The following is a 20411-nucleotide window of genomic DNA, read 5'->3' as shown; positions in this document are numbered from 1 at the left end:
TTCAAATTCAATATTCACTACAGCTGTACTGATTTGAACTAATATGATTTTTTGATAATACACTGCTGTATTCTCCCACACTGTCTTTCCGTATTGTACGCGCATTACATGAGGCCTACTCCGAGCAGCTGCGGTCACAGTGGGCGGTCGCTGCTTAACTCCGCCCCATTGTCTTCAACTAGGTCCGGTAGATGGAAATAACAGGCTCGCTGTGAACGCTCGTCCTGCATTGACTCGCTTCATCTCGACCAGAGCAGTAACGATGTCCGGAAGAGGAAAAGGCGGCAAAGGTCTTGGAAAAGGAGGCGCTAAGCGTCACCGCAAAGTTCTCCGTGATAACATCCAGGGTATTACTAAACCCGCCATCCGCCGTTTGGCTCGCCGTGGTGGTGTGAAGCGTATTTCCGGCTTGATCTACGAGGAGACCCGCGGTGTGCTCAAGGTTTTCCTTGAGAACGTCATCCGTGATGCCGTCACCTACACCGAGCACGCCAAGAGAAAGACCGTCACCGCAATGGACGTGGTGTACGCTCTGAAACGCCAGGGACGCACCCTGTACGGATTCGGGGGTTAAACGTTCAGACCTCCACGCTAACACAACGGCTCTTTTAAGAGCCACCCATATTATCTACAAAAGAGAAAATTCTTTCTGGTTTATTAGTAATATTGTTATTAATAGTAGTAGCACGTTCACTGATGCGTACATTTGCAAATCACTTGTTTAGCCCCAAAAGCTTGAAAGCATCATTATAAGTAAAAATAACACATTCACTTTATGTAGCCCTAAAAGCTTGGCGTTATCATTAGTAATTTTAGTATTACGTTTACTATCCGATCTTGTTTAGTTTTCATACGGCGTGTTTGCATACTACCAATGTACATCCATACTGTAGGTTACACTACAATCATTAACACGATCTCTGTGTAAAATACAGTAAAACATTGTGCCCAAATGCCTCGCTTAAAAAACAAACAAAAAATATACATCTATCCTATCTATATATTTATATATAAAATTTAATAAAATATTGCTATTGATTCTTTTATATTCGGTTTTAAAACATGTATCGACCTCAGATTAAGCGGGAACAGACAACAAAGAACAGATTCTAGTGAATGGGGCAGAAGGGGGCGTGGAACGGTATGTTGTCTGTCCAATAGAAACCCAGGACCTTGGACCAAAAATCTAGATACTCTATATTAATTACAAGCGCAGGATTAACTTTTAAGTTTGGAGCTTGAACAGTGTAGAACTTATTAATTTAAATGTTTTTAAATAAACATCAACCTCTATTTTTTCTTTTAAAATTATTTTAATTTAATTATAAAGAGGATATGATCTCAGTCTTTTACCGATCCCTAAAGAGTTCTCTCTTCTCCCTGAAGTATTTTTACTAATCATCAAATAATCTGTTTTAAAGAAGAAAAACTCATCATTCTATAAATAAAAGACATTTAAACATGTACATATATGTAAATAACATTATAACAGTAATACTTCCTCTAATTAGTGCCTTAATGTCCCGATAGCAATCTATTACGTGCCTTTTGCCGGACGCTGTGCGTGGGGCCCCCCGTATTTTGGGCCTCAGATCGCCTCTGCTTTCGGTACCCAGGGTCCCCGGCCCGAGGCCGGCAGGGGCCCGCAACCCGTCCGGCTCTGCCACCCCAGAATTGTAATTCTGTATTGCAAATGGGATGACATGTATTACTACAGTATATTGCAAGTAGGACTTATGTCGCAACTGGAATGAGATCCTATATCATTACAGTATATTGCAAGTGAGATTCAGAATATATTGCAAATGGGATAAGTCTATTTATGATTATATAAGCAAATTTTGACAAACACACACACACACATATATATATATATATATATATATATATATCAGTGGCGATTTCTGTAAGACTGCAAGGGAAGCTCAGCTTCCCCTAAAATGTCAAAAATTAAATGGTCAAATATGTACAGTTGTGTTAACATTTCATTGACTACAAATGCGTTAGAACACGTTCATCTTGAAGACGAGTTCATTCAGAATCAGCTACTTATCACAAATCGACTCGATTTTGTTAACTCATACATTCATGCATTTACCCGCAGACGCTGAGCGTCTCTTTGCTTCTATGGGGCTGCATGGGCGGGACTTCGAAACTCGCCGGTCATTGGATAAATGCCACGATTTTGTCCCGCCCCCGGACGCTGAGCGTCTCTGGGGGTGAATGAGCTGTGGGCGGGTCTGGACGCTGAGCTTCTGCAAGATGATTGGAGGATCAGTCGAAAGGCTGAATCCCGTTTTGATTGACAGCTGTCGCTGGGAGCTTCAGTACCATCACGGATTTTGCGAGTGAAGTCGGAAGACAAACTGCAACCCATTTCATGCCATTTTCTTGAAAACTAACAAAGGGGAGAATTTATACATTTATATATAAATAAATTGACAAATTTTATGATGTAAGCCGACAATGAGCTTCCCCTCTTTGAAAGACCAGCAGCCGCCACTATATTTTTTACCTATGCGATATATTGGAAATGGGAATGTCAGATCTCAGGTTTGGAGCGAGGTAGGACTTCCAAATCTGCGCTCCTCTCTAAGTCTCCACCTCCCCAACCTATGGTGCAAGTTTGAAAAAGATCAGAGAAACAAAGAAAAAAATTGGACCAAAAAATCTCTAAGGGTTTTGGTCATATTATACTGGTTTTGGACCAAATAAAAATAAAAGTAAACTCATACCATTTCCAGTATAATAAAGGCATGAAAAATATACAGCTTTTGGACAGTGAAAAGTCATCCAATTTGCAATATATTGAATACTTGAGTGGGGTCCCATAAGCAGCATACAGTAGTGAAGGCCCAAATGCTTATTTTTCACACTTCCCAAGGGTCTACAGACACGAAACACATACCAATGGATTCGTCTTGATGAGTAGATGTCATTTGACACCAGAAACGGCAGTAATTCCGCTGGAAATTGCCGAAAATCGCCCCTTTTTATATAATTTTTTTTGGCACTTTGTTGGACAAATTTGGTACCCATGCACTCGGGAGGACTCCTAGATTACGATTCAATCGAGTCCCGGTGTCAGTGTTTGACTGTTTATTCCCGCCAAGCCGATGAGGCCTACGTTAGCAACCGAATGCTAATGACACTCGTTTTTCATACTTCCCGGTGGTCAACATGCAAGATACACATATCAATAGATTTGTCTCGATGAGTAGATGCTGTTTGACACCAGCAGCTTGAGCTGCTTTTGAGGGAAATCGCGGAAAATCGCCCCGTTTTTATAACGTTTAGCTACTAAATTAACATGTTTATTGGGCACTTAGGTAGACAAATTTGGTATGGTTACACTCGGGAAAACTCGTAGTTTGTAATGCAAACAAGTTTTGTTGTCCTAGAGGTTCTGGAACCTTTAGAAATGGTTCAAAGTCAGGCAAAAGAAACACAGGAAGGCCTTAAAAATGTTCAAGTGGACCTAGGGCTTCCAGATTTTTCACACTGCTTCTAGAGGTGTCCACAGCCCACACATTCGAGTTTTGAGTCGATCGGACCTTTCAAAGCAGTGTTACATAGAGCGTGTAAGAATCTGAATGGGAATAAATTGGGATTTGGACGTGTCCAAACGGGGTAGCAAGGTCCGATGGGTCCAAAATTTTGGCGACATTGTCGACATACTCAAATTTGGAAGCGTTCGGGCTTTCCGAAGTATTTTTCATTGGGGCAACGATTCGAGCAAAATTCATGCAGACTTGCACCTTGGCCTTATGCCTTTCTCAGTGAAGGAGGAGAAATACTGAAAGGCCTTAAAAATCTTTATGTGGACCTAGAGCTTTCAGATTTTTCAGATTTCTTCTAGAGGTGTTGACTGCCCACATAGTTGAGTTTTAAGTCAAACGGCCCAAGTGGTGTCCAAAAAGTTATTATGGGATTTGAATGGGAATATATTGGAATTGGAACGTGTCCAAACAGGCTCTAGAAGGGTCAGACGTTCAGGCATTCCAAAGTATTTTTTATCTGGACAACGATTCGAGCAAAATCCATGCAGACTTGCCATGTTTTCTTAAGGTCAGCACTTAGAATTTCAAGTACTAAACTTTACTAAAGCCCCTGGGAGAACTGCAAATCCTTTTTAGGTGCTGGGTCAACCACGAAAGGTACTTCAGACAAAGATGACACTCAACGATACCCATTTTCAAAGGCTGCTTCTCAGATTAAAACTGAACACACATATAAAAAGAGTTGTTGCATCCAAAAAGATGTATTTACAAACACATGACAATCTTCTTCTTCTCCTGGGCCTTTGTCCCACTCGGTTGCGGGGTCAGCTCTTCGGCAGATCATGATCCGCACATTGATTTGGCACAGTTTTTATGCCGGATGCCCTTCCTGGCACGACCCTCCCTATTTCATCCGGGCTTTGGACCGGCACTACAATGCACTGGTTTGTGCATCTAGCGGCTAGGTATCTATAGGACAATTCAGTGTTTCCAATTAGCCTGGTGGCATGTCTTTGGACTGCGGGAGGAAACCGGAGCACCCAGAGGAAACCCACGCGGACACGGGGAGAACATGCAAACTCTGCACAGAAAGGACCCGGACCGCCCCACCTTGGGATTGAACCCAGGACCTTCTTGTTGTGAGGCGACAGTGCTACCCACTAAGCCACCGTGCCGCCCTACAAACACATGACAATAATTTGCCAAAAATGCAACACGGGTCATTCCCATGCATATGTCCATGTTTTTCCACTGCCCCTTTTTATATCAGCCATTTCTAGCATGTTCTTTTGTCAAAGCATCTATGTTACACCCAATTCTGATGAGGCCGGACTGACCCATGGGTCCAAGCCCTTTCACATCCTGATGGAAGTACCCTTATTTGACTGACTGAAAAGCTGACCAAGTGAAACTCTTTAGTCATTTTGAGTGACTTGATCACTATTTATCAACTCTTCAGAGCTGTGATCCAAGAGCTTGCCAATGCATCACAGCCACCCGATAGATATCTAGCATGGTAAATATCTGTACCTATCAGTGGGTGGTGAATAACCATCAAACCAACCTAGGATGGTAAATGTACAGTTTTCACACATCAGGGTATTTAATGGTTTTTTTAAATAAATGAGCAGGAAAATGTCCACTGAGGAGGACATTGGTCTAGTGATCAACTGGATTAAGTTGGCTGTTTTTTTTGGTTGTAAACAGCCAACTCCCTGCTTTCTGACATTTTTCATCTTCTGCTTTGAATATCCTTGCAGCTCCAGTTGAATTATGGGATAGATTAACGATTAACGTGCTTGGTTCTCATACTTTAAAATGTTTGACGATGCAGTTCCACATCTGGGGATTTTTTGTATGTACTGTTTAATTAATACTACTGCTTTCATTTACTGTTATGTATACATATACAACAGTAATAATCAAATTACATTGACATTTATGGCATTTGGCAGACGCTCTTATCCAGAGCGACTTACATTTATGCCATTTTTTTACATTTATGCAGGACTGGGTGTGGGGGAGGGGCAAGAAAATAAGCTTTCCAAGTAAACTTCAGGATCAGGTTTTCTCTTTTCAAATTGAATGACAGAGCACAAATATTCAAATCACACTATAAAGATGTCCTACATGTTATATAAATACATAATACGCAGTGGTTTGGGCACAGCTCAGAATTGCATGTTTTGTTATTGGTTTAAACGTCTTAATGTCTATTCTATGGGATACAAATTTGAACAATATTTTTTCTGTATGTAACTAAAAGAAAAAAAAGTTAGCTTTTTAATGCATTATTACTTTTATACCAGGCACATTGTGTTTTTTTCCCTAGTACTTACATTCAGCAAGTAAAAAGTAATCATGCATTAAAATGTGCAGCACTTTGTTTCCTGTAGAGAATGTGTAAACTTATTTTTCTTTTTTTATTTTACTTAATTTTACAAAATCAGTAAAACATGGAATTTGATCAGAAGTATCCATTTGTTCTATACATGTAGTTCATGCTAAATTATTTAGCACAATATGTTGTTATCTACTGTATCTGATGTAAAAGCATCAGTAAAAATAAATAGCATTAAATATAGTGTAGTGTTGTGGTGGGACATTTCATACTGCGTTCATGTCACACTGGTTCATGTCATAACAGGTCCAGAGTCAGGGTGGGGGAGGGGATAGAGAGAGAGCAATTAAGCACCTGTGAACTACTAATGCTTTATTCAAGACACACTGAAATTGTTTATTAACTTGATCTGTATGAATATATTTTATTCTGAAATGAAAAACTGCTCAGCCCTCTTTTGTTTAAGTAATTATTTTGAAGTCATACAACAATTTGAGCTCCTTCTGAGTTAATTAAGCCATCCCCTGACCTGATAATTGATATTATTAAAAAGAATGTTGTATTTTCTTGAATGTACAGATTTCTACAACACATTAAAGCGTTTAATAAAATGTCTCTGAAGCTGTGTTTGGGTAATGATTTTATGGGAGAGTGATTAACTTCATGAGAAGTAAATTGGCACTGAAACATTTGATAAAACACCCCGCCATCATAAACGCACGTGTGCAGTTCTGCACTTTCTCTGTGCACCTTGAACGCATCATTATAATCATGCTCGGTGCGCGCGAGACACGGAGGTTTCAGAGGCTGCGCGAGCATCATCAGCGCTGTGTGGAGCGGCACGAGCTGGAGTCCCGAGAGAGGAACAGACTGGAGCACGAGGAAAGTGTGAAGCTGCTGCAGGTAAGACCTGTTTTACTCTTCTATTCAACTGTAAACTCAGGCTGTACTCAGAGCTTTAATCCGTCCAACACACAACACATACTGATGCTTTCACCTCGTTTTTCACCTGCATGACTTGGTATTTAAACAAATGAGGGTTTAAATGTAGAGAAAACACACACAGGTGTGAATGTAATCATGTGTTTTAGCAGTTTGAGTCTACAGTCAGTGATGGTTTTGTACTGGATACCTTTAAATTCAGGTGTTCCTAAAATTTAGATTCCCTCGTGTAACTAAGTGGGGTGGGGGAGGGCAGGGCTGGACTGGGAACAAAATTCAGCCCTGGACTTTTTTCTTGACCAGCCCACTACAAGCACATCGCGCCACACATATCACCCCCTAATCAAATGTTAGATGATTGATATTAATAGTTTTCATCTATGTGATGAAGTAAGGGTAACTTACCCATCACGATGACATATTGATGTTTAACCTACCTGGGTAGTACTATCCTCTGTTAAGGAGAGGGGGAGAAAAACCAGGAAGGGAGAGTAAAGGTGCACTGAAATTTAATGTAAATAATTGTATGTAGGGGTAAGTGCCATGGCCATCTGTGTGATTTAATATAAGTATAAATATTGATGTATTTACTAGTGTTTAGATGTGTAATGGGTGCATATTGTTACCTAGCTACCCTTTAAATATATCGGCTCAGCCGAGGGGGAGGGGCTACCACAATAAAAGCCCACACAGGTAGATAATATAGGGGGGCAATCTACCGTGGTAGGGGGAGACCACAACTGGGTGTATGACTTTGTAGTCAAATGAGTTGTGAGTTAAAACATGATCAGAGTGTTAGTGGATGTTTGTGAACTTTTCGTTTTGTTTCGTCCAGTGTGCGCGTAATTGTTTATTTGTAAATAGCGTCGTGTGTATATATGTGTAAATAAATAAGGCAGAAAAGGAAGCATATCGGGTCCTCAACTTATTCCGGGTCTCAGACCAATCGACCGACATTACCCACGGGGTTCACCTCGTTGCAATCTATCTTACCACTAAAGTTAATAACTCACTATAATAAAAATTAAAATAATAAAAAAATAACTACAAACAAATATATATATTTCCAAACCTTTCCTTTGGGATTAATAGTTCTATCCATCTATCACACACATAAAATTTACAATTTCTTAAATGGTTCTATTGGATTTCTCCATCCTGTCTCATTAAACCGCAAGAAATAAAATTAAACCTTTCTTTCATTAAACCTTTAACACTGGTAAATATGCTTTTTTCGCACTTTTATTCACACGTGATTCACGTTTGTTCCAAATTAGTGCATTGCTCCGATGAGCAAAGTAATAAATACTTTATATGTTGACAAGGGAAATGAACCATGTGAGCTCTGCACATAATCACTCTTAAAAATGTACTGAACAACTGCATTTTCCTTTCTGTGTTATAGAGGACAAGATAGTGTTTACTTTTTCTAAAGAGCAGGGGGGTATTCCAGAAAGCGGGTTTAACAAACTTTAAACTTAACCCTGAACTCTGAGTTGACTTATCTCACCGTGTCATAGCCGGAGTTTTCGGTTCCAGAAAAGTGGTTCAGGGTTAGATTACTCAACTCTGAGTAGATTGAACCCAGCAGAAGCGCGTTCACAGTTAACTATAAACAGGCATTCTCAATGGAGTGGCGATAAATGGATTTATCATGGATGTGAATGAAAGAAAAAGTAGTCCGTAATATTTTACACCAATAGAACTGTTTATTTTAATGTTTGCATGTGCAGATCATGAAAATGTTTGAAATGTAAAAGTAATACAGCATCGTCCGTAAAAAAAAGATGTCGCAAATGGCAAAAAAAAAAGTTAGTTAAATGTGAGTTAATGCGTGAGTTTAAATTCAATAAAAAAAACTTGTTGAAACATAATTCAACATTTATCAGAAGGATAGGGCAAAATTTTTAATATGTCAGTTTATCACGATTTTACACGTTTTTTCCCTTTCATTTATTCAACCTAGGTGTAATCCAAGTGGAATCAGATGCACATAGCAGCAGATAAAAATAAAATACAAAAACTGTCTATGTTCAAGGCATGTTTATTACATGTAAATCATTAGTTTGTAGTGCATAAACTGTGGAATATTAAGAACTGCATTGGTGCAGTCTGAACACTTTTTATTGCCATCTCTCCAGTGATTGGTGGAGTGGTTTTGAGCCTCCTGCAATTGTTAGTGATCTAAATGTCCCTAGATCCTGATGAATATAAATAATGTTCTTTAATCCCAAAACAAAAAAAAAACACTGTTGAAGGACGATAGAGAAACCATCTCCTCTGCCTCAAGGTGGGATGATACTGGGAGGCCTATAGAGGTACAGGATATGTTGAACATAGAGCATGGCATTTCATTTGATCTACCATGGTAATGTGTATGACTGTCCTCTAACAGAATGTGATGGGCAGTCCCGAATCAGATGAGGGACCATCCACCTCCAAAGCTCAGCTTAGAACAGTAAAAATGTCTTACCAAATATATGAAATATTGAGAACACAAAAAGCTATGTTTGATCATAACATGCTATTTTTGCCTTTTTCTTTCAAGTTGGGTGTAAATGATCTATACAAGGTCCATCTGGAGAAACAAATTGCAAAGTGTGATCCTCAGGTGGAGCATATAAAACAGACAAGGCTAGAAATTCAGTTGCTTGAACTTAAGATGGGTGTCAGTGCGAAGGGTGTATAAATATAAATGTTCTTACTAAAGAATAAGGACAAGGAAATGAACTCGTTGCACTGTTTTATTTTCAGTGATCATGCACAGAGCCTGACCATTTGGCTTCAATATTTGTAATGTGGGTAGCATCACATAAGATCTTGATGGAGAACAGTAAGTTGCAGAATGTGTATTAAATGTTACTCTGTTTTATTTAAAACATTTGTTTATTTTTTAAGATAATGGTCACTACCTGTACGTGGAGGGATATTCTGTCTGCTGTTCACCTAATCCTTTTCATTTTCTGCTGGTGCTTTAATGGGAATGTGGGCTCCATCCATGCAGCCACTAACCCTTGGGAATCCTTAAGATGGTGCAGAGCAATTTTTTTTTATTACTTTTCAGTTTTTATCTTTATTATTAAAGACAAACCTGCTATTCTGTGGCATTCATCTTTGATGTTTATTACAGACAAACAAGAGTTTCAGTGCTAGGCATACTTTTTGGATGGACCAACATACAAAAAACGGAGAGCAATGCATAAAGTCTGCAAAGAAGTGAGGGCTGATCCACAATGTAATATTGCAAATGTGTAAAAAATAATACTTGAATAGACCCATAACAGGGCAGTTGCAACATTCATCGATATGTAGTAAAATCATTCTTTGACATAATTTTGCAAAGACTTTCTTGTGTACAGATAGGGTTTTCATTCATTAATGTGACTGTATATATACATATATAGGCCCTGTTTTAAGTAACAATCATGTTTGGGGTTAATTACTACAATTAATTTGAACCACAAATTATTTTAGCTTACTAAACTGTGTGTGTGTTAAAGGTATTCTATATTAATCCATAACATTCCATTCATAATGTTGTAATTAATGCTATAACAAGCCTTTTTATTAATATTGTGATTAATAATGTTGCAACCGTCCCCACTCTCGCCGAATTGACTGACAAAAAACGGAAAGGTTCGCAGAGAAATTAATCGGGAAATGACTAATCTGAGTTTAATGACTCGTTTCCGATTAAGATCTCTTCGAATAATTAGCACGTCGGGATCCACTGGATCCTGGATGAAAGAACACGCCGGGTTTGCATGAGAGAAGTGTGTGTAACCCCGGGTTAGGTTTAAGTTAACCTGCCAGCGAGCAGGTTAGCTTCGGAGCGTTAGTTGCTATAGTAACTGACACAGGCTCTCTTTAATCTCGGTTTCTGGAACGGAAAACCCCGAGTTTTCCTTAATTCTGAGTTAACTTACCCGGTTTAATCACTTAACCCGCTTTCTGGAATACCCCCCAGAGACTAATGGTACCATCTCAAATTATATCCACCGCCCTATGTAGTGCACTATGTTGGACATGACATAATAGAACTTTTACAAAAATCGTCCTTAAAACGGCTGGTTTAAAGCCCCTGATATCCAACAGTAGCTTAGATAACTACTTATTAATCATTCAGCGACTGTTAAAAGAAATGTTTTGTACTGTTAGGAAGTACCCTAAGCAGGGCATAGGCGACATTTGAGATGGGCCCACAGTCTCTTCTTAAACGGCGTTACTAACGAAGCAGAGTCACTGAACACTAACTTTTCCTTTTCTGCTCTTTGGCTATGCTGTAGTTCCTCACTGCCAAACAGGTTGTCCAGTTTCCTGCACTTTTCTGCATCTGCTTGCAGCTTTTTCTGTGTTTTATCACGGGCTTTTTCTGCACCTCCTGTACGCTTTTTCGACCCTTTCTCCATCTCGCACTCATTCATAGTTTTTTTTGTACTGGTGGTTGTGATTACGGTTTATCCTGGGGGAGGGACATTGCTGTGATTGGCCAATGGACATGCCGTGAGGATACTGTGGTGGGCCAAGTATTGAGTTGAACTTTTGTTATTGACCAAATACTTATTTTCCACCATAATTTACAAAAAAATTCTTTAAAAATCCTACAATGTGATTTCATGGATTTTTTTTTTCTCATTTTGTCTCTCATAGTTGAAGTGTAGCTATGATGAAAATTACAGACCTCTCTCATCTTTCTAAGTAGGAGAACCTGCACAATCAGTGACTGACTAAATACTTTTTGACACTGTATATATATATATATATATATATATATATATATATATATATATATATATATATATATATAGAGAGAGAGAGAGAGAGAGAGAGAGAGAGAGAGAGAGAGAGAGAGAGAGAGAGAGATATATACAGTATATATATATATATATATATATATATATATATATACCAATAACCGTTACATTGTATATATTTAATAGCTATAACTATAGCAATATCCTTATCTCTAAATGTATTCTTATATATTTTTAAATATTGTTCATAAGAATAGATATAATACTGCAAGATGCACAATTTGCACATACTTTTTTTTGTTGCATACCATATGCTGTATAAATGCACCTTATTTACTTACTTTATTTGTATTAGTTTCTCTTCTTTGTTAAACTACTGGAGACCAAAGTATCTGTCTGTCTGTCTGTCTGTCTGTCTGTCTGTCTGTCTGTCTGTCTGTCTGTCCGTCCGTCCGTCCGTCCATCCATCCATATACTGCTCACAAAAATTAGGGGATATTTCAAAATGAATATGAAGCAATAAAAAAAGAAGCATTTGATTTTTTTTTATTAAACAAAAAAATCAGAAAAGCAAACGACAAGTCAAAGAAAGTTGTTCGATCATGCAAACCAACTTTTATTTTATTGGTGAAAATGCACTATAAAAAAGGCTGGAAGTACTGGAGTATCTGCACGTTCCCTGATCTTAAAAGTGCACATCCTGCAATTTCCCAGCCCTTGCAATGCCCCTGCAACACGATTTGCCCAACTGTGAAGCCTGGAGAGCCATAGGACGTCCTGAAGATGGTCAAACACAGGCGACAGACACACACAAAAGCAAGAGATGACCATTACTTGACCTTATTGGCAAGAAGGAACAGGCGCAGCAATGAAACAGAGCTGCGGGGACAGTTTCTTGCTGCCACTAGACGATGGATATGCACCCAGACCATACAAAATCGGCTCCATCATGTTGGACTGCATGTCCGGTGACCAATGGTATGCATTCAGTTATCTGCTGAATGAACACCGTAGAACCCGTAGAAGGTGGGCTGATGAGCATCGTCATTGGACCTGTGATGAGTGGTCAACTGTCCTCTTCTCTGATGAGTCACGTTCAGTCTGCAGCCTGACAATCATCGTGTCCTGATCTGGCGTGAACGAGGAACACGAGGGAGAATCCACGTTTCATGCGAGAAAGGGACTCCTTCGGTGGTGGTGGAATCATGGTGTGGGCTGGCATCAGAAACGGTTCGCTGACTGCTGTCCGATATCGAGATGAGGTCCTGCACCCTATATTGGTACCCTACGCTGGAGCAGTTGGAAACAACTTTCTTTTCATGGACGATAATGCAAAGCCCAACCGTGCGCATCTCGTCAACAACATGCTTCAGGAGGCAGGAATCGAACGCATGGACTGGCCTTAACGTTCTCGAGACCTGAATCCTATTGAACATGCTTGGGATGCACTGGGAAGACGTCTGGCAAACCGTCCAATGCCTCCCACAACACTTCTTGAGCTGGAAGTTGCCCTGGAGCGAGAGTGGCAGAGGATCCCACAAGAACTGCTGGACAATCTGGTCCTGTCCATGCCCCATCGCTGTCAGTGTGTTTTGGGTGCCCATACACCCTACTGAACAGTCAAAGTGTGGCACTCTTGTTCAGCTTGACATGCTTCTGTTCACCCCCACCAATATGTCACTTGCTACTCAATCACAATAATTGAGTTTGCATCTCAATTGCATAATCAAACAACTTTCTTTGACTTGTCGTTTGCTTTTCTGATGTTCTTGTTTAAAAAAAAAAATCGAATGATTCTTTTTTTTATTGCTTCATATTCATTTTGAAATATCCCCTAATTTTTGTGAGCAGTGTATTATTCACTTATTTTTTATTATTGTTGTTATATTTTTTATTATTTGTTGTCGTGTTTGTTGATATTTAAATCATTTCTTTTTTGAAAACTGTTTACATGTTAAAGTATAAAAGCAGAAACACCACCGTGTATAAATGAATGAATTGCTTTGGTCCTCCACTTGATACTTTTATGTAAACAGACACAACAACAAATTATTAAAAAGACAGTAATAATAAATAAATAAATAAATAAATAATAACAATAATGTCACAAATCTATACCACATATACAAGATGTAACTTATTTCTAGCACCACTAGATGGGGATGATGTCTGGACATAATTTTGAACTTCATTTTTAAAGTCACTAAAATGCTAAAAATCCTAATTTGGTTTTTCGTTTACATTTTAAAAGCAGGAAAATAAAGTTATTCGTTAATTTTTTTTAAGTTATATTGACAAAATAATTTCCTTTCGTACAGCCAGGATGGATAAGTGTTTTACTCAGAATGAAAGTGTCAGCTGGCCTTTTTCTTCACGTATTGCTTTGATGATGAAGAAAAAAAGAAAAATGTTCGGTTCCTTTAGCAGGAGGTTGAAGTAAAGATGTGTGAGGAAAAGCTTACAGCACCTGGTATTCCCAGGCGGTCTCCCATCCAAGTACTAACCAGGCCCGACCCTGCTTAGCTTCCGAGATCAGGCGTTCTCAGGGTGGTGTGGCCGTAAGCGAGAGACGCTGTAAATAGTTTCCCTTTTAAAGACGTCCATCATTCAGCCTTTCACTTCAGTATGTTTAGATTATTTGTTGTCGTGTTTTTTGTTATTTTAGACATCATTTATTTTCCTGTAAAACTGTTTACAGGTTAAAGCGTAACAGCATAAACACCACCGTCTATAAATGAATGAATTGCTTTGGTCCTTCACTTGATACTTTTGTTTAAGTAAACAGCGCCTTAATGCTACAGCTACAGGCTATGTTAAGAGCACATGCAGGTAGACAGACCACTGAAATTTTGGCCTTGTGTTTTCTTGAGAGCATGGTACAAAAAAATATTGCAATGTCGCCCTCTTGTGGCACTTTTTGAGAATTGCTAAAAAGATAGATAGATAGATAGATAGATAGATAGATAGATAGATAGATACATACATACATACAGGGGTTGGACAAAATAACTGAAACACCTGTCATTTTAGTGTGAGAGGTTTCATGGCTAAATTGGACCAGTCTGGTGGCCAATCTTCATTAATTGCACATTGCACCAGTAAGAGCAGAGTGTGAAGGTTCAATTAGCTTGATGTATCAAGAGCCACGGTATCCAGGGTAATGTCACCATACCACCAAGAAGGACAAACCACATCCAACAGGATTAACTGTGGACGCAAGAGGAAGCTGTCTGAAAGGGATGTTCGGGTGCTAACCCGGATTGTATCCAAAAAACATAAAACCACGGCTGCCCAAATCACGGTAGAATTAAATGTGCACCTCAACTCTCCTGTTTCCACCAGAACTGTCCGTCGGGAGCTCCACAGGGTCGATATACACGGCCGGGCTGCTATAGCCAAACCTTTGGTCACTCGTGCCAATGCCAAACGTCGGTTTCAATGGTGCAAGGAGCGCAAATCTTGGGCTGTGGACAATGTGAAACATGTATTGTTCTCTGATGAGTCCACCTTTACTGTTTTCCCCACATCCGGGAGAGTTACGGTGTGGAGAAGCCCCAAAGAAGCGTACCACCCAGACTGTTGCATGCCCAGAGTGAAGCATGGGGGTGGATCAGTGATGGTTTGGGCTGCCATATCATGGCATTCCCTTGGCCCAATACTTGTGCTAGATGGGCGCGTCACTGCCAAGGACTACCGAACCATTCTGGAGGACCATGTGCATCCAAAGGCGGTGCCGTGTATCAGGATGACAATGCACCAATACACACAGCAAGACTGGTGAAAGATTGGTTTGATGAACATGAAAGTGAAGTTGAACATCTCCCATGGCCTGCACAGTCACCAGATCTAAATATTATTGAGCCACTTTGGGGTGTTTTGGAGAAGCGAGTCAGGAAACGTTTTCCTCCACCAGCATCACGTAGTGACCTGGCCACTATCCTGCAAGAAGAATGGCTTAAAATCCCTCTGACCACTGTGCAGGACTTGTATATGTCATTTCCAAGACGAATTGACACTGTATTGGCCGCAAAAGGAGGCCCTACACCATACTAATAAATTATTGTGGTCTAAAAGCAGGTGTTTCAGTTATTTTGTCCAACCCCTGTAGATAGATAGATAGATAGATAGATAGATAGATAGATAGATAGATAGATAGATAGATAGATAGATAGATAGATAGATACTTTATTGATTCCAAAGGAAATTAGTACAGTGGCCCAGAAGGGTCAACGCAAATAAATTAAGCCACAACACAAATAAAAAAAGTCACAACGCAAATAAAAAAAGTCACGACACAAATAAATTAAGCCACAATGCAAATAAAAGAAGTCTCAATGCAAATAAAAATAAGCCACAACAGAAGTTAAGCCACAACGGAAGCTAGCAGCAGTCAAGTTTGAAAAGTAAGTGATAACTTTGTTGCTATGTGATTAATGATGATTCTGTGATTAATGTCGTTAAATGTTGTTACAAATGATCAACGTTGTTCACTGTGTTTATATCGACATAGTTATGTAGACTGTCATCGAACGTTATTATTATTGTGAAGCTAGCTACGTCGTAACCGACATCACTTCGGTAACGTTAGTAAAACAGATAATCGATTATGTTAAGTCAACAGAGGTGTTGAACAACATGCTGTACAATTCATGTTAAGTGGCTATTGTCTGTTAACTAGACCTCTGTTAAAATGTCCAACCACAGTGGGTACCTGCCTAATAATGCTTTATTTGTTGTCCTACAGAGCAATGTATTGTCCATTTTGTGGATTCAGCCTGTATTCTCAAACAACGTTCTGCAGTTCATGTGGCAAGGACATCCAATTCTTGTGCCATGCTGATAAGCGTGGCATGAGTGAAGGTAACGTTTCAAAGATTACTTGTGTTTTTAAATTAGACTGAGACTGTACTGCACTGCATAAATATAGTTTGGAATACTGGATGTCTGAACAGACATGTACTCTCTTGATGATATTTGATTAGACTCTGAAGCACTGGAAACAGTGTAGTGGAGTCATTCCACAATTTCCGGATTTTAAAAGGAAATGAAAAAAGCACCACTAAAAGACACCACTGTGAAGGTAAATTTTATTTGCTGATGTAGGCTAACTGCAAAAAAAAAAAAAAAGTGATATGATATTGTTACATGTCTGAGAGACACGTACTGAAAAAGGGCAGAAAGACAGAAAGAGAGAACAACCAAACACAAATGCATGAAAACAGAAAAAAACACAAGTGGATGCTGATTGGTTGCAGCATTTTCTCCAATAAAAAACAAAGAAAACCTCGTGAACTTTCTTTACTCATGGAACCAGGCAGTGTTGCCAACTTAGTGACTTTGTCGCTATATTTAGCGACTTTTCAGACCCCTCTAGCGACTTTTTTTTTAAAAAGCGACTAGCGACAAATCTAGCGACTTTTTCTGGTGTTTTTGGAGACTTTTGGAGACTCGAACGTGAAAACACATATTGTTCTGCAGTTACTGTCCTCAGTGAGCAGCGGGTCCTGCCGTGATCCCCTCTCCCGTCCCAAAGCACTCACGGGCGGTCAGTCTCACAGTCAGGGTTGCCAGATTGGGTGGTTTTCAACCAAAATGGGCGGATTTTGTTGGAAATTGGCAGGGAAAAACACACTTTGGCAGGTGGACAAATTTTGGGCTGGTTTGTATCATTTGGCAGTTTAAAATGTAAATAAAAAAACTATTGCATGTGGAATATAAATAGGCCTACTTTTTTCCTCCACATCAAACCCTTTCCCTGTCCAAAAGACACCTTTGCCACGCCCATCAATACAGTGATTCATATGTTAGACAAGTGATTTGAGTTGAATATGAAGGTAAGCAAGTCTCGTAAATATTACCTCTCATATGTACGAGAGGTTAAACTTTCCTTGCTTTCAAGTTTATTTTTATTTACATGCAAAGGTTTGTGTCCTATCATAAATAATGCATTTTACAAACTTGGCAGGCTACTTCAAAGACATGCAAGCAAAAGTAATTTGTCCTTTATAATGTATAATTACTGATCTGTAAATTTTAAGATATTAATTTGTAGGTCATGATGGTTTAACTGATTTATTATTTGTGAAATGCTAAACATCATCTGCTTATCCTGTGTTTTGGTTTTTTTTTCATGCATTTTGGCTGAAAATTACTGTCGCAATCTGGCAACCCTGCCCAGAGTAGCTCAGTGTTTTCTTAAAAAACAAAAACAAACCACGAATCAACAGAAGAAAGTTCATTTGTAGTTCTAAACATATTTAGGGTGTTTTTACCCACTTTTGGTCTCTCCCACGATGTTATTCCTCTTCTACAGCGTCAATTACACGCAAATGGACCATATGCAAATTAGGCGATGACGTCATTTAGCGACTTCTAGCGACTTTTAGGACAGCCAATAGCTACTTTACTTACTGAGGAGTTGGCAACACTGGAACCAAGTTAATTCCACAATGTCAACAAGGAGAAAGAGGAGAGCCGATATATGGACACATTTCTCATTTGATGTCGTGAAAAACAAGACGATGTGTAAACCATGTGGGGCGACGATCTCGGGTAAAAACACAGCTGCTTTTACGGTACCCAGTTTTATAAAGAATGTAATATGCAATTTGTTATGAACAATGCATATATTTTTCAGGCAGAGCAAGCCTACTGCTCATTAATATTTTGTTATTGTTATGCTCAATAAGCAGGTCAGGTAAATAAAGATTTAAATAAAGTTAAATCTGGTTCTGTGTGTATTGCACATTCAAACATTAATAATATTCCATAACTGGTTAAAAATTTTTCATTTTGTGTAAGTGTATATAATGACTTAAATAATTTAAGGGAACTGATAAAAAAGCATTTACATTTTACACCCTTTATATTTATTTTAGGGCGGCACGGTGGATAAGTGGGTGGCGCTGTCGCCTCACAGCAAGAAGGTCCTGGGTTCGAACCCCAGGTGGGGCGGTCCGGGTCCTTTCTGTGTGAAGTTTGCATGTTCTCCTCGTGTCTGCGTCGGTTTCCTCCCACAGTCCAAAGACGTGCAAGTGAGGTGAATTGAAGATACTAAAATTGTCCATGACTGTGTTTGATATAACCTTGTGAACTGATGAATCTTGTGTAATGAGTAACTACTGTTCCTGTCATGAATGTAACCAATGTGTAAAAACATGACGTTAAAATCCTAACAAACAAACAAACAAATATGTATTTTAGTCGACTGAATCGACTGTAGAGTTAGTCGACTAAAACTAGACTAAAATTAAGACAATTCAGATGACTAAATTACGACTAAAACTAAATGACATTTTAGTCAAAAGACTGTGACTAAAACTAAATCAAAATTTGCTGTCAAAATTAGCACTGAAGTAAATACAGCTACAACGTTATGTTTTGAGCACATGCAGGAAGACAGACCACTGTAATTTTGGCCTTGTGTTTATTTATGGACACGTTTTTTTGTAACCGTGGTAAAAAAAAAATGTTGCCCTTTTGATACACTTTCGGAGAATTGTTATAAAAACTAATATGATGTGGTAATATGAGGTTTTGTGAACATGGAAAAGATCCTTGTAATTTCGCCCTCTGGTGGCAGTTTTGGAAAACTCTAAAAAAAAATTAACATGATATGGTAAAATAAGTTCTTACGACCAAGATGGTGAAACAAAGTTTTGTACTGTCTTCTGATCATGGTAAACAAAAATATTTGTAATATCTTCCTGTTGTGGCACTTTTGAAGAATTGCGAAAAAAAATAATGATATGATATTGTTACGAGCCTGTTCTCCACTGCAAACAATTAAAGACACGGTGGAGTTACTGGGGGCGGTACAAGACCGCCACAAATAAAAAAACCAGAAAAGAAAGTCAAAACAAAGATAGAGTGTATTCTTTGAAAGCTCTGGTTAAGTAAATACAGCTAGGCTATGTTAAGAGCACATGCAGGTAGACAGATCTACGGTGGCCGAGAAGTGCAAAACAAATTAACATTTCAGAAAACAAAATTACAAAAAAACCAAAAACAAATTTACAACGAAAACAAAACAAATTTACAAGTGTTTGGGTACCCAGTGTATGTAAATTAGTTTTGGCATATGTAAAAGTGTTTCAGCACTTGTAAATTTGTTTTCGGCATATGTAATTTTGTTTTCTAAAATGTAAATTTGTTTTGCACCTCTCGGCCGCACATTTCTGACGGAAAAGGTAGGTACAATAAACCGGAAGTGCGTGTTGCTTACCTGCTGTCAATCAAACTGTTTCTCAGCGGTAAAGTGAACGGAGTTTGTGATGGTAACAGCAGCAGGAGAATGTGCGGGACTGATTCTAAGCTTCGGTGCTTTAATCTCACTCACTATATAAGAGACAATCAAACCAGGGTTACCAACCATCCCGTAAAATACAGAATCGGTGTTTATTTGGAGACTAAAAGCTGCATTCAGTATTGAACTGATACAGGACGCGCTTTGTTCTGTATTTTTATCAATGGGAGACGGGTGGTGTGTATGAAACAGAAGGAAACTGCTGCTACTGTGGGAATTAGAAAGCGTTTGGTTATTATATTAAGTAGTATTCACTTTTATTCTTAGTAACGGTGTGTGTGCGCTGGTTATAGCAGCATAACCTGTTTAATACACCGCTGTATGAGTAGCACAGTGGGTAGAGTGCGTTGTTGTTTTGCCTAAAATATGGTTCTGATTTATAATTATAAAGAATGAAAATAATAAATGTTAAACACCATAAATAAAACTTTTGTTCTCATGACTGTGCCCTTCAACGCACTCTACCCACTGTGCTACTCATACAGCGGTGTATTATCCAGGTTATGCTGCTATAACCAGCGCGCACACACCGTTACTAAGAATAAAAGTGAATACTACTTAATATAATA

At 38.9% G+C, this 20411-nt stretch overlaps 1 protein-coding gene and 1 pseudogene across 1 annotated transcript in view; one reads left to right on the top strand and one right to left on the bottom strand.

Annotated features, from left to right (window-relative positions):
- The first annotated feature begins 259 nt into the window (after window positions 1-259).
- Window positions 260-20411, top strand: part of LOC134328423 (histone H3.v1-like) — a 34269-nt gene continuing 14117 nt past the window's right edge. The window contains exons 1-2 of the mRNA XM_063009519.1: window positions 260-568; window positions 6571-6744. Of these exons, the coding sequence (XP_062865589.1) occupies window positions 263-568; window positions 6571-6744 (480 nt within the window). The 5' untranslated portion in view covers window positions 260-262. The remainder of the gene's footprint in view (window positions 569-6570; window positions 6745-20411) is intronic.
- Window positions 13993-14101, bottom strand: LOC134329756 (5S ribosomal RNA; annotated as a pseudogene).

Source organism: Trichomycterus rosablanca, chromosome 15 (assembly GCF_030014385.1).
Source record: "Trichomycterus rosablanca isolate fTriRos1 chromosome 15, fTriRos1.hap1, whole genome shotgun sequence".
In the NCBI taxonomy this organism is placed as follows: Eukaryota; Metazoa; Chordata; class Actinopteri; order Siluriformes; family Trichomycteridae; genus Trichomycterus; species Trichomycterus rosablanca.
The sequence above is the reverse complement of the archived record's forward strand: the minus strand, read 5'-3'. Positions and strand labels throughout refer to the sequence as shown.